The 15,103-nt window shown below is 41.8% G+C and overlaps 1 protein-coding gene and 1 long non-coding RNA gene across 4 annotated transcripts in view; one reads left to right on the top strand and one right to left on the bottom strand.

Moving 5' to 3' along the window:
• Nucleotides 1–15,103, bottom strand: part of ZFYVE9 (zinc finger FYVE-type containing 9) — a 124,333-nt gene that overhangs the window by 37,762 nt on the left and 71,468 nt on the right. For all 3 annotated transcript variants that reach the window (XM_075935973.1, XM_075935971.1, XM_075935972.1), the window contains 5 exons: nucleotides 13,509–13,685; nucleotides 12,593–12,762; nucleotides 10,772–10,895; nucleotides 8,994–9,116; nucleotides 7,991–8,146 (listed from right to left, as the gene is read on the bottom strand). In XM_075935973.1, coding sequence (XP_075792088.1) covers nucleotides 7,991–8,146; nucleotides 8,994–9,116; nucleotides 10,772–10,895; nucleotides 12,593–12,762; nucleotides 13,509–13,685 — 750 coding nt within the window. The remainder of the gene's footprint in view (nucleotides 1–7,990; nucleotides 8,147–8,993; nucleotides 9,117–10,771; nucleotides 10,896–12,592; nucleotides 12,763–13,508; nucleotides 13,686–15,103) is intronic.
• LOC142830539 (uncharacterized) overlaps nucleotides 1–15,103 on the top strand; it is a 65,877-nt gene that overhangs the window by 6,058 nt on the left and 44,716 nt on the right. The window lies entirely within an intron of this gene.

Raw genomic sequence — 15,103 nt, 5'->3', positions numbered from 1 at the left:
TTCTTAAATATCTCCAGAGAGGGAGATTCCACCACCTCCCTTGGCAATTTATTCCAATATTTGACCACCCTGACAGTTAGGAATTTTTTCCTAATGTCCAATCTAAACCTCCCCTGCTGCACTTTAAGCCCATTACTCCTTGTCCTGTCCTCAGAAACCAAGAGGAACAAATTTTCTCCTTCCTCCTTGTGACACCCTTTTAGATATTTGAAAACCGCTATCTATTTGAAAACCGCTATCATGTTCATATGCAATTAAATGGAGCGGGAGCTTCCTCAGTTGCACAGTCAGCCCTCATTTCATTTTGAACAATAATCACCATCAAGCACTGTCTAAGATTAAATGCCATTCCATAAGCATGGAAATTTGTGTAACCTGATCCTGCACCAATAGAAATGAAACAATAATACTTGGGGGAAAATCAGGCCAGCTCAATTTCTAAAAAAAATTCACACACTGCTTGGAAAATTGAGACATAACCAGAAAGCATGGTAGCGAGGGCCAAATACATACACAGGATAAAACCATACATCTAACACTTTGGTGCAATATGGTTTAGAAGGTGCCAAGTTTGAGAAAACAAACAAAGCTTTCAGAGAGGTAGCCGTGTTAGTCTGTTTCAGCAAAAACAAGGAGACTAGTGGCACTTTAAAGACTAACAAATTTATTTGGGTGTTAGAGCATAAGCTTTCCATGAGATACAACTCACTCTCTCAGATGCTGAAGAAAGAAAAAAAAAAGGGAGATGGGAGTGACACCAGTGCTAATTATATCAGAGTGGATGAGGCTCATCTCCAACAGTGAGGAGACGGTGAACATACCTGAATGGGAAATTACCTATTGTAATGTGAGAACCACTCCGTGTGTCTATTTAGACCAGAGGTCAGCAACCTTTTCAAACCAAAGATCCAAACTATGTAAAAATTCAGAACAAGTTGGCAACAAAAAGCCATATAAAATGCCCATTTGCATGACTACAAATATACAACTTATTATTGATAATGACATAATGCTTAATAATAACATAAATGAAACACTGTACTCAGACTATTTAATGGGACTTCTGCTGCTGCATCTTTTCATACATTTCTTTGAAGTTTACATCGTAACTACTCAAATCCAGCTTCATTCAAACATTCAAGCTGTTTCCTGTCAATCTTTCGGCAGAGGGCTGGGGATGTGGGGGTGGAGGAATCTGGGTTGAGGTGTACGAGGGGCTCAGGACAGGAGATTTGGGTGTATAATGGGCTCAGGACTGGGATATGTGGGGAGTACAGGGGTGTTATGACCATACAGCCCGATGGGGGCTGGGCCCCAACTTGAGGCTTGTAAAATATGATGTCCAACACAAAAGGTTTCAACATTCTTTATTTATGGCAGGGATGGGGAACCTCTTTTGGGTCGGGGGCCACTGACCCACAGAAAAAAAATCAGTCAGAGACCACACAAGTCATAGAATCCTAGAACACTAGAACTGGATGACACCTCAAGAGGTTATTGAGTCCAGTCCCTTGCCCTCACGGCAGGACCCAGTACCGTCTAGACCAGGAGTGGCCAACCCGTTCAACAGAGAGAGCTGAAACAGTGGCGGAAAAACTGCAAAGAGCAATTTTTGTTGGGGGAGAGGGGGAGAAGAAACTGTTGCCTCTTTAAAAGACATCAGGCTCCCGTCGGCAGCCACCATCTTGGCGACGCCATTTTGAATCACCGCACCAGATAACTCTCCTGCCCCGGTGAGCATAGGGAGCCAGGGACTGGGGAGTGTTTCTAGGGGTGGCTTCACGAGGCGCACTTTAAGGAGGGAAGAGCTACATGCGGCTTGCGAGCCGTGGATTGGCCACCCCTGGTCTAGACCATCCCAAATAGATGTCTATCTAACCTGCTCTTAAATATCTCCAGAGATGGAGATTCTGCAACCTCCCAAATGAGAAGCAAAAGAAAAAAGAAAAAACCCTCCTAAAAACCACTAATCCCTCACTGCAAATACCTCAGTCCCCTGGTGCTCCAGCCCCATGGAAGGGGCAGAGGGGACTGAGGTTCAAGGCCTCAGGCCAGATTTACTCTTCTGGAGTTCCAGGGTTAGTGTAATTTGTGCCCCCCTGCCAGGCTCTGTAGTGGGGCCAAAAAAGAGAGGGTCAGTGTGCAGGACAGGGCTGCTAGTGAGTGGGATAAGGATGCAGGTGCAGGAGGTGGTGAGGGTATGAGGTCTGGGTGGGAGGTAGGGTGCAGAAGCAGGCTGGGATTGGGTGTGTGGCCAAGGGGGAGATGTGCAGGAGTAAGTTGGGGGCAGGGTGTCTGGCCAGGAGGGAGGGGGCAGGAGCAGGCTGGGGTCAGGAGGCAAGAGCAAGGTGGAGGGTGAAGGAGCAGGCTGGAGGTGGATAGGTTGTCTGGCCAGGGGAAGGTGCAGGGGCAAGGGAGGGTGCAGGAGCAGGCTGGGGACAGGGTATGTGACCAGGAGGGAAGGTGCAGGAACAGGCTAAGTAGGGTGTCTAGCCTGCTCCTGCCCCTTCCCACTCAGCCAGGTGTAGGTGTCTGGCCAGGATGGAGGGTGCAGGAGCAGGTTTGGGCTAGGTAGCTGTCCAGGGGGAGGAGGCTGGAACAGGGTGGGGGGTCAGTGTCTGTCTGGAAGGAGGAGGCAAGATCAGGAGGGGGCAGGAGCAGGCTGGGGGTGGGGTGTCTGTGGGGAGAATGCAAGAGAGCAGGCTGGAGTCAAGGTGTCTGTCCAAGGGGGAGGGTGCTGGAGCAAGCTGGAGGGAGGGGAAGAGTGGCAGGGTCTCGGCGGGGGAGGGGATGCGTGAGGAGTTCGGAGTGCAGGGGCTGGGCATGAGTAGCTGAGGGTGGCACTTAGTTGTTTTTGCACTGCATTCTGCTCCCAGGCACCAGAGGCTTTCCTCACTGCTCCAATGTGAACAGTGAGGGAAGCCTCCAGTAAGTGCATCTGCATGCTGCTGTTCCCTCAGCCAGGGGAGGAAGAGGGGAGCAGCAGCACGCAGCCGTTTCTGCACTCCGCTTCTGGCTATCCCAGGGCTTTTCCCCCTCTGCCCCTGCTGGCACTCTAATCTTGCAGAGGGCTGTGAGGCTGTAGCACCAGTGTGGGCTTCCTGCTGCAGGGAAAGCAAGGGAGGGCTGGGCTCGAACTTCCAAAGAGCCGTATTTGGCTTGCGAGCCATAGGTTGCCAACCTCTGATAGGGTATGTCTACACTACCCTCCTAGTTCGAACTAGGAGGGTAATGTATGCATACCGCACTTGCTAATGAAGCCCGGGATTTGAATTTCCCGGGCTTCATTAGCATAAGCGGGGAGCCGCCATTTTTAAATCCCCGCTGCTTCGAACCCCGTGTAGCGCGGCTACACGGGGCTCGAACTAGGTAGTTCGGACTAGGGTGCCTATTCCGAACTACCGGTACACCTCGTTTCACGAGGAGTAACGGTAGTTCGGAATAGGACCCTAGTCCGAACTACCTAGTTTGAGCCCCGTGTAGCCGCGCTACACGGGGTTCGAAGCAGCGGGGATTTAAAAATGGCGGCTCCCCGCTTATGCTAATGAAGCCCGGGAAATTCAAATCCCGGGCTTCATTAGCAAGTGCGGTATGCATACATTACCCCGCTAGTTCGAACTAGCGGGGTAGTGTAGACATACCCATATAGACCTTGGTTCAGAGTGTCAAATTTGCATATGAATTCCAACTCAGCAATTTCTCCTTGCAGTTTTTTTTTACCTGGAAATTTTCAAGTCCAAAACTGTGTGTCCAGGGAGTTTAAACCATAAAACACATACACCCAATTTTTGTACATTGTGATTTTTAATGTCTGGTTTGTGTCCATTTATTCTTTTGCATAGTGACAGTCCAGTTTGGCCAGTGTACATGGCAGAGGGGCATTGTTGGCACTTGATTGCATATATTACATTAGTAGATGTGCACGTGAATGAACCTTTGATGGTACAGCTGATGTGGTTAGGTACTATAGGGCTGCTGTCAGGGTGGATGTATGGCAGAGTTGGCAGTGGAGTACATTGCAGGGATTGGTTTCTGGACTAGTGTTTCTGTTGTGGTGTGTGAAGTTGGGGGGCTGTCTGTAAGTGAGGACTAGCCTGCCTCCCAAGGTCTGTGAGAGCAAAGGATCATCATCTATGATAGGTTGTAGATCCTTGATGTGTAGGAGATATTTTAGTTGGGGGATGTAGGGTAATGGCTAGTGGCATTCTGTTGCTTTCTTTGTTGGATTTGTCCTTCTAGTAAGGGACTTCTGGGTATCCGCCTGGCTTTATCAATTTGTTTCTTCACTTCTGCAGGTGGGTATTGTCATTTTAGGTATGTTTGATAAGAATCCTGTAGGTGTTTGTCTCTGTCTGGGGGACTGGAGCAAATGTGGTTGTATCTTAGCTTAGCTTGTGACGTTGCGTTCTGGATGAAATCTGGAGTAAGAACAGTGATCAGTAGATTTCCGGAATAAAGTGGTATTTATGTGGTCATCAGTTATTTGTGCGGCAGTGTCCAGGAAGTGGATCTCATGTATAGACTGGTCCATGCTGAGACTGACAATGGGTAGAAATTGTTGAAATCTCAGTGGAATTCTTCAAGGGCCTCCTTCCCATGGATCCAGACGATGATGTCATCAATGTAGCACAAGAAGTAGAAGGATACTTGGGGATGGGAGCTGAGGAAATGTTGTTCTAAGTGTGCCATAAAAACGTTGGCGTACTGTGGGGCCATGTGAGTACTCATGGCAGTGCCTTTGACTTGAAGGTATACATTTGAAATGGTTTAATAACCAGTTGTCAGCAACCAGGCAAGAAAATGCTAGTTTCTGACAATGTGGTTTTGTGTTGCTAATACCCCCAACACCTCACCTCTGTATTGGCAGATTTTGGCATTCGCAGATATCTCCAGAATATATCCTCCACAAATGCGGAGGGCTTTCTCTGAGCTTTTTATTTGGCTTCTGTTGCTCCTCTTAATGATGCACGCTAATTTGATTGAGAATGTAATGAAAATTAAACAAAATCTTAGGCAAACCTGCAATGTGTTTAGGCAGTGGAACTAAATCACCTGTTGCCAGATTGACATTATTCAATATTAAAATTGAAGTCCTCATTATATTTCATCAAAAGATGAGCTAGTGTACTAAGGTATATCAGGCATCTTTATTAGCATGCCTGATTGCTTAAAAGGAGACAGTAACATGGACAAAGTTCTCATTTTTCAAATAACAGGGCTTCCTGCTAGGCTTATAGCCAACACAAAGATTATTATTACAACAGAAAAGCATTAGCCTACCATTTCAAAACAAGACACACAACACTTCAGTAGGGAGTTTAACAACAAAGCAAGCCTATAGAGGCCAGAGGAAAACAAAACGATGGGGAGGAGAGGATGGAACAACAATTACATTTTGTTCAAAAGCCCTGCATTTTAAAATATATTTTATATGCATATAATCTAAACCAAAACTCCATATCTTTTCTTCAAATATCAAAAACTCTTTATAAATCTAACAGGTCCTAGCTTGATATTTCAGATTCAGAGTGTGAGTGTGAGTGTGAGTGTGTTTCCTGAAAATTTACTAGAGGTGTGTGCATGTCTTGTTACTTACCTACCTAAATCTAGCAAAAATAATTATCAATATTTTTCAGTGACAAAAAAATTAACTAATCAATTTCTACATCCTAGCTGTTCAGGACACTATACTGATAAGCAATATGGTTACATTCCTTCCTATTTACTTTCTGCAGCAAACGGTCTTCAAAAAAGCAGAAACAAAAAAAATTCTGTTCCCTAGCTGCAACACAAATTCAAACAAACATATTATAAATCAAGAAATAAAACTGAGGCAGGCTTGCAAGCAGTCTCTAATTTCTATAATAAATTCTCATCCACATCAAATCCACTCATAATATAAGAGATGAAGCACCTCTAATAAAATGGGCAAAACTAGAAGCTTAGATATGTCAGTAATAACCAGCATTGCTTATTAACGCCACCAAAGAAATTACAGTCACACAAGCAAAAATCTCATGGCACCTCAAGGGTTTTTTCCCCTTTGGCAAATAAAGAGGAAAGCAGCCACAGGAAAGTTAAGTCTGCAGGTACTCTGTATTTATATGTGCATATTTTATTTATCTCATAAATACTGACTTTGGGGAGGAAGGGATGGATATATAAAGAATAGATTATGTGCTGTTGTGGTAATTTGTCCTGCATGCAATGATTTATGAAAGCCTAAGCGAGAATCATTTTTATGTCATAAAGCTACTCAAGATACAATTTGTTTCTACCACCCATCTATGTATTTTCACAATGACCTAAAAATTGGTGACTATACGTGCTGGAGTTTGGTTTCTGATTAAAAATTGTAAAGCAGAAAGCACAATCTCTCTCTTAGCACTGCAATGTAGTACATCAAATTACTACCAGAGTGCTAAAAATAGGACTCAGAATACATTATGTAGAAGTTATAAATAATATAGCTCTGTAGTGTAACTGTACACCATAGCACTGCAATATACATACCATCATAGTTAGAAGACAATTATGATTATGTGCTATTGGTTAAGTTAGATTTGGAAATTATTTCTTCCCACCTTATCTGAAACCAGTGATTCCATGTGACAATAGTACATTTTGTATCAAGCACCTTCACAGGACAAGCTGACTTCTGTTGTATAAAGACAGATATTTTGAGGCCATCTTTTTCATTATTTCTCAACAGTTGGGTGCAATCAAACATTCAAAGAGAGTTTGGGATGATTATTCACAATACTTTGTACATAACATTAAATCAATCTGTACATATATAGGAATTTTAAATATAAATCTGTGTGCAATAGGCTTTCACCTCTACAGGACTAACTTGGAGCACACAAACTAAAATATCTAGATATTTTACACCACCATCATTTTCTCTTTGACCAATAATTTTTGGATTCTTATAACTTGCAACCGTTAAAGTGACAGCTCATTTGTCCAATAATAATTAACTATGGGAAACTATGTAAATAAAACTTTATGGAGGAGATTTTTACACCTATCAAAGACAGGAAATTCTGTTATGATTTCTAGATCAACTGCAACTCATCCATGCCTTGCATATAGACATAAAATTAGTTTATTAAATCAAATTTTTATGGGATAATGAGGCCAACTTACAATATATGAAATAATAATTTTAGCTACCTAACTTTAGTGTATTTACCATGACTACAATGCTTCATTAACAATTTCTTGCATTTTGTTTCAATGTTAAAAATTCCTGACTGCAAACTGAAAATATATTATCTGTACTAATGTAGTGCCCAAGAGCCCTAGTCTGGAGCCCACTGTGGTAGGTGCTAGGTAAGAAGTAAAACTGCCAACTTCAGATGTATGTTACCCGTCCCCAAATTCTGAGAATAGTACCTAGCATAAGTAGCCAGACCAGGCACTGAACAAATACATGGAAGTATCCCTCTTTACAGATTGCTGAGCTATTTTATGGAGACCACTCCAGTCCTAATGTTATAATAGCATATGAAGGACCTTTGCTCACCTTACCCTTTCTCATGTGTATGAATGGCCCAGAAGCAGCTCCCTTTCCCTCCCCTACATATTTTCACACACAAAGATTTTAGTATGGGCTGAAAAGAATTTTACCTTAGAAGGCCATCTAAAAGAATAAAGACAAAACTCTGTCCAACAAGTACAATTTTCTGATATTTACAGACAGCTGCCAAAAGGGGCTTAAACGGAAAGCACTTCCCCTTGACTATAATTGTTTCTAAACCAATGCTACTCTCTTCTCCAATTAGAGCTTAGATATTCAGATTTCACTCCCCTTAGTGAATATCCTGCTAATAACTTAAGTGAACTCAGACCACTATCAGCTTTGATCACTAAGTTTTCTATGTTTAAATAAAAATAAAGTCTCTATTTTCTCAAAGCAATTTTCTAATCTGTTAATTATATTCATTGAAGTCAATTACTACAGATTTCAAATAGAGCTCATTCCCACCTGCCAACGCGTCACGATAAAGTTGCACAAAATGATTAAAGATGTCCTTTGGCAAACACTTCTCATCAGGCAAACACTGCAGGAGAATCACTATTTCTGACTGCCCCACTGCATGCATTCCCTTTGTAGTGAAACACCAGCACTTCCTGTTCACATCTGCAGAGAGGAAAACATGACTCAGGCTGGAAAAAGTAGATTTCCACTCAATATTTTGCCATGTCCAAATTTCATTATAAGATGTCAGCACATTTTAAAAAAAATTCACTAATATTGCATATCTTTGGCACTTGCTACTATGATGCATAAGGATTTATGACAACTTTTTCACACACACATTGTGGTATAAAAAGCTTCTTAAAAGCTCTGGGTCTGCAGCATAGGAAGACCAAAGCTTAGAGGCCCTATTAAGATACATTCATCGCCTGAACACCACAGAGCAGATCTCTACAAAAGCTGTCTGCATTCCAAAATAGGGTTTGAATGTGGATGAGTGTATCATCATATCAGGGGATGGCCAAATCAGATGGTGCACAGTATGGTCCCAGTGGGGCACTAAACTTCTCTGAGGTTTGAGAAGGTGAGATGTAGGCCATATTCCAAAAAACATGAACATATTGCTGTTGAGTCAGAGTCAGAAAGTAGCAAAAACTACACACTGTTTAAAAGTGCATTTTTTTCTGTTTTATATGAACATTTTGTGACCCTAAAAATGTATTGCTACAAAGATGTCCTGCTTTTTATTTTGAAATGAAAGTGGAGACCAACAGAGGTAAAAGACAGTAAAAGCCTCCCACTCACACCTTCACACCATAATTAGACAAGATCATCTGAGAGGTCAGGTGCTGTCAAAGAGAGGAGGGTGAACGAATAATAGTAAGCCCTGTTGTGTTAGATGGGTATGTAGGATGCTTCAGGCACATGTAAATACCAAATGCTGTGATTTCAGCCAGTAGTATGTATACAATCTTTTTGAACCCCCCTGGTTAAATAAAAAGTAACTTACAATTCACAATTTTAACCATGGACAGTAAATTTGCATTTAAAACAAACACAAGAGGGTCAGGGCTGCCATCTTCCAGCTGCTGCATCACAGAGATCTGGGAAGGTCTTTCTTCTACAGCATAGTCTATAAGAAAGAAATCATGAAGACATTGCTTATTTGGACAGTAACACTCAACAACATAATTAGCTAATCAATCACATTACTCTGATGTATAAAGTTTGATTCACTACTATTTTATCTGACTTTTAAAAATTTATTTTGGTCTGCTACTTCTTGGGCAGGGATTTTCAAATGTCAATGATTTGGGTACCTGACTCCCACAGGTCCCTTTGAAAATTCTAGGCTTAATTTTATCAACTAATTTTATCAATGGCAGAAACAACTTTTAAAAAAAGTCAAACTTTCGACTTCCATTTAGAAACAAGTGTTAATGTAGACTACAATGTGATATGCTTAAACAAAAAAGTTTACACTTGGTAATTATATTGTGGTAGCACCTCGACGCTTCAGTCACCGACAACCTCCTGCCCCAGAGAATTTACAGTTTAAGTGCTACAACCTATAGTATAATAGCATAGGAATGAGTATCACATGAAACCACATTTCACAAAAACAAGAAACTGGAGAGCAGGTTCAAATTCTGTGTCTCAAATTAATCCAGTAAGATACTCAAACTATAGACATTTTTCTTGATTAAAGCCATATGAACAGAGTGTTTAAATATAAATGCACAAACTGCTGAAGTAATATGTGCTCTTGCCTATATGACTGCAATGTGGCATTATAAAGAAATAAGAGAAATTTGGAAGGGTGTTTGTTATTCGGCCACCTATAAACAAATAGAAAGAAAGTTCATTTCACTAATGCGAAAAGTGTACCTGAAATATTTTTAAATGGGATTTAAATGCCCACTTGGCGGTTAAAATGTTAGTCAAAACAGGTACAATGATATTTAAATTAATTCAAGCATACACAAAGTATGATGTCTTGAAGATATCCACATGACGTTGCTGAACTTGTGAAATTTGGCTTGTGCGCTGCAATTTAATTAAGTAAAGCTAGGTTACTAGTTTCTCTCTTTTACAAAGATTCAATAATTAGGAAGCTTCACAAATAGTTAAGACAGGATAGGGCAGATTGTTTTTGAAAAACTTGCTTGTTTTTTAACATTATCCTAGATAAAGTTATTTATTGTCAAATTAGAAATATGCTGAGGTAACCACAAATTTTAAAGGGGAACTACAAAACAAAAGCGAAAAGTGAGTTAAGGCCGGAAATAAATGTTAACCCTCTCCTAAGAACTTCTTGGTTCATGGAAGATGTACACAAGTATCAGACTTCTCATCACAACCAACGGTATTTATGATGTCATTGAATTATGCATTTTGGGATACATTAAACCAAGCAGAAGTTCCAAGAAAATTGAAAAGGGAAACATGAATATTTATATAGCTAATTAAAATGTATCTCTGTGCTGAATGTTCCCCACAGCCTGATTAATGAGGAAATTAGCACATACTTCAGGGCTAATTTTCTTTTTTGCTTGTTTTTACTTATAATAGTAATTTCACTGTCAGAATATTGTTTTCTACAGATGCTTGTAAAGAGTATGGCCACAATTTACTGCCAAGTCAGTTAACTATACATTAGCATTCATTGTAAATATTGTAAGGCTATATCCAGGATCCCACTTTCTATCTATACATGGCAGTCTGAATTATTGAATTGCCACCCATAAATGCCACAAATAGCTCCCTAGTTACCCCTATTGCTCTCACCTCCTTTTACTCCAGTGGAGATCAGAATGGGAGGAAGACCATCTTCAGGGATCAGGTTTATCGCACTGCCAACTGGACTGCCAACCTGAGTTATGCTTCCCGAGAATCCAGAAGTGTTATCAGTCTACAGAAAACAAACAGTAAGAAGGGACAGAATTAAAAAACAACCACCCAGAACTACACATCTCACCCTTAGATTGCTAGATGTAGATGAAAGAGATATATCCACTCTACAGAATTATCAGAGGTACAAGTTAACCACTGGTACATGACACTGATTTAGATAAATCCAGCACTGCTTTCTCTATTAACACATGCACAAACAAAACAGAAACAAAGCAGCTATGATCACACCAGGCTTCTGCCCATGGGTTTGAAAATATTTACTGCAGTGCTGCTCTAGCTAACTCCACCTGAATTTAAGCCCTGCCTTTATGCATAGATACAGATTGTATACCCAAACTCTACAAAACAACATGCACAGTAAGGGGTCTGATACTGGATTAGAGCTCTGAGATGCTGACCTGATCAGTGTCGAACCAGAGAATTTGCTGGATTGCAGGAGGTCAATGTTATCTAGCAGCATTACCAACACTTTCACTGCTTATGGGGCTCTGAGACATTTAGTGATAAATTAGTTAAGTAACAGCACAAAACACTGAGAGCCAGGACTAGTGGCTGTAAAAAAACTTTACGAGACCATGGGAAATTTGGCCATACCCATGGTAAGTGGACATCCTGCTAATTAAAATCGTGCTCGACCACAGATGTTGCTGGACCAAAGAATGCTGGATTAGAGGTTCAACTTGTGCTGAACTGCATATGCTGTTATGCAATGGCTCATTCCAAAATACACAGCCAGCTTCGGCATTCTGCAAGCCTCAAAATCAGCATGGACATAAGCCATACATATTACTAAAAAAGAATCTTAAATCAACAGACCTCATGTATCAGATTCATTTAAATTGCCACAGAACTGAATGTACCCTCAGGACAGGCATGTCAAACTGGCATTTGGGGGGCTGCATGTGGCCCTATTGAAATTTTTTGCGGCTCGCCAGAACATTTTTATAAAAGAATGAAGTGCGGCCCGGTGGCCACTCAGATCACGTGGCCGAGTGCCTGCTCACAGTTGGCTAGGACACTATGCGCCACAGCAACTGCTCAAGGCCAGGTGGGCTGCTCTGCGCACGCGCTCACAGCCGTCTGGGTGCTCTGTGCTGGGCGCTCCAGCAAGCACTCACAGCTGGCTGCTGTGCTCATGCTGCCTGAGTCTCAGGCGGCACTTCGACTCCAGGACTCAAGTATTAGGTTGAGGGAGAGCTGGGAGTGCCTGGCTCTGGGGGAGGTGTTAGGTTGGGGGGGGGAGGGCCTAGCTCTGGGGAAGGGGGGAGACATTAGGTTGGGGGAGGGGCTGGGATTGCCTGGCTCTGGGGGTGAGGGAGGCATTAAATTAAAAATTATGTAAAATTAATTTTAAAATTATGTATTATGAGCAAATAATTTTACACATCAAATTATTGTAATATTATAAAATATACCTAAAACATAATCTATAATAATAAATAACTACAACTTTCTGTCAAGGGTCCTAGGTTGCTAGATGTCCCATATTGGTGCCTTCTGCCTGACACCTAAAATGCTGTGATTTTGTTTTTTTTCCTCGCTGACAAATTTTTTGATCAAACCATCTGGGTGGCCCTATGGCCCTGAAAGCTATCCGTTTTCGTTTGTGGCGCCCCTCGGTAGGCTTCAAGTTTGACATGCCTGCTCCAGGACCAACTCCACAAGTAAACAATAAACAGCACAATGTTTGCTCACCTCTACTGCTGAAGTGCTGTTGGTCACAGGTTTGGTTGGATCATGCGACACTGCTAGGGTTCCTGTAGGAGTTGTCCCAGCCACTGTCAGTTTTGCTGCATCAGCAACTTCTCCATTAGGTAATATCCCATCAGCAAACCAAACCCGTCTTTGCTCTCTGGGTTGAACCACTAGTGAGAAAACCAGAGTTCAAAATCTCACAACAACATGAAATGGAAGCTTCATTTAAGAAAAGTGAAGTGGTAAGTTTTAAGGTCTCATGTAGCGACAATAGTGTTGTAACGAATCCATATTAACAGTCTTAGGCAAACAGTGAATACAAATTCAAATGGTGGCAGAAGGGCACCAGGGTCAGTGGGCGATGGAAGAAATGGAAGGAACAAGCAGTAAGATGGTATCTGTGTAAGATTCTCTAGACTAAGAAAAGACGACATAACTCCTTAATCAATACAAGAAAAAAACCCACTTGATGGTATACATAGGGCTCTCTGATACAATTCCTGCACATTGAGTATTTTAGAGAAATATCAGCCAGCATGATTAGGTACAATCATCAGCATGGGTTTAGAAATTACATTTACACAGTTCCTGTCCGCATTTCTCCTTCCCTTTGACCTAACTCACAACATGACAAGTGGTCTTAGCTGCAAGCAGTGCTCCCTATATGCTGGATGTTTGAGGGCCACCCCAAGAGATTTAGGTGCCACGCATCTGATTAGCAGAGCACCCACAGCTGTCTTTCTACTGGTGGTGCATATCCACACATGACCTAGCCACATAAAGTTTATTCCACCCATGGATAGAAAAAATTAGAGGGAACACTGGCTGCAAGGTTTGAAAGGCATGTGCTATGAGGAATTCACATTAACATTTAATCACAGCGTGTTTAGAAGAAAGAAGGAAAGAAATTTCTTACTTTCTGCTCCAGGGTGCTTTAAAACTCCCACAGGTACCATCACAGTGGGAGGTGGAGAGCTCAGGGCTCCTGAGGCCTGAGCTTGCTGCAAGGGAGGGATAGTAGAACAGTATTCAGCAGGATTGTTAGGGTTAGGACTCTGGCTTGAGGCACTCATCATGTTCTCCCAGGCTTGAGCTAAAGCAGATAAAAAAACAAGATGTGAATATACATTTAAGCATGCAACACTCCACAATGGTGGCTAAATTCACAGTTGCCATTGCTCTGGACTTTTCTACCCGTGCTGGCCAATCTCCTTTCTTTGATTAAATTCACATAGAAGTTACACAGTGAGATCATGACTAAAATACAAAACACATGGAAAGAGTATTGGTGTTTTATGATAAGACTCTCAGCTCACACGGAAGCATAATCCAAAACTGTGTTACCTATACATTTTGGTGTCAGTGGCACTTGGTTCCTTGTCCAACATTTTGTTGCCTTCTTTGAGGATCTAATCAATCTATTTTTATTTATACAATACCACAGAGTTACATGGTGCTCTGCAGACAGTCAATAGCCTCATTCTTTACCCCAAAGATTTTACAATCTAGGTTACATAGCACCAAGGCAACAGATTTACTTATGCAAACAAATACAGTACAGTACATTGTATTTCTTCATATCCAGAATAAACCAGTGTACATTAACACCTTATGAAAAAGCTTGTGTGCTATGAATTTTTGAGGACATGGCCTGAATTTTAACTCAACCCAGTGTCAATACAGAATCATCCTTAGGAGAAACTTAAAACAAAGGAAACAGATATCATTTGGATCCCCTTCTTGGGATAGCCAGAGCAATTTTGTTTCAATTCTCCCTCCATGTATCAATACAGAAATAGCTATCAATTGGAAACACCTTGTCAGACAAAGATGGCAGCAAGAACCGCAACTAAGCCTAATTCTTTGGATGAGCACTATCACACAGCAGGGTTAGCTCCACCCCTCCCCCAGTGTGGCTCTGCCTTTTAAATAGAATAAGAGCCATCCAGCTCTTAATACATTTAAAAAGCATAGGCACAGCAGAGAACCAGGCATGAGCCAGGAATCAGCTGTCCCAGCTTATGCCCAATCCCAGATGCTGTGCCTCTGCTTTTTAAATGGAGTAAGAGCAGCTTACTCTATTTAAAAAGCAGAGGCACAGAATCTGGGACCTGGCATGAGTCCCCCGCAGCACCTCTTCCTCCCTTCCCTCCGTGTAGATGGTGCTGGGGGAAACCGGCTTTTAAGCTCCCCCCAGCACAGGCTACTGCTGTCCCCCTTTCTGCCTCTGATAGTGGTAGTACAGTGACGGAGCAGTGACTTGACTACCAGTAACTAGTAACTCAACTAGTGTTGAGTAGTGACTCAACTACCCAATAAGTATATGCTTATCAGGTAGTTGACTACTTGACTAGCCACTAACATCCCTAAATTACATATGCATAATCTATACAAGTGCAAAGAAAAAGGACTAACCCAATGCACTTACAAGTGTCTAGAACAGCCCTGAATTACAAAAATCTAGAACTGCAAGGAAACTGAATGGATCATGTAAGATTAGATCTTGTGACA

Source organism: Pelodiscus sinensis, chromosome 9, assembly GCF_049634645.1.
Source record: "Pelodiscus sinensis isolate JC-2024 chromosome 9, ASM4963464v1, whole genome shotgun sequence".
NCBI classification, from domain to species: Eukaryota; Metazoa; Chordata; order Testudines; family Trionychidae; genus Pelodiscus; species Pelodiscus sinensis.
Note: the sequence above shows the minus strand (reverse complement) of the source record. Positions and strands in the feature narration are given on the sequence as shown.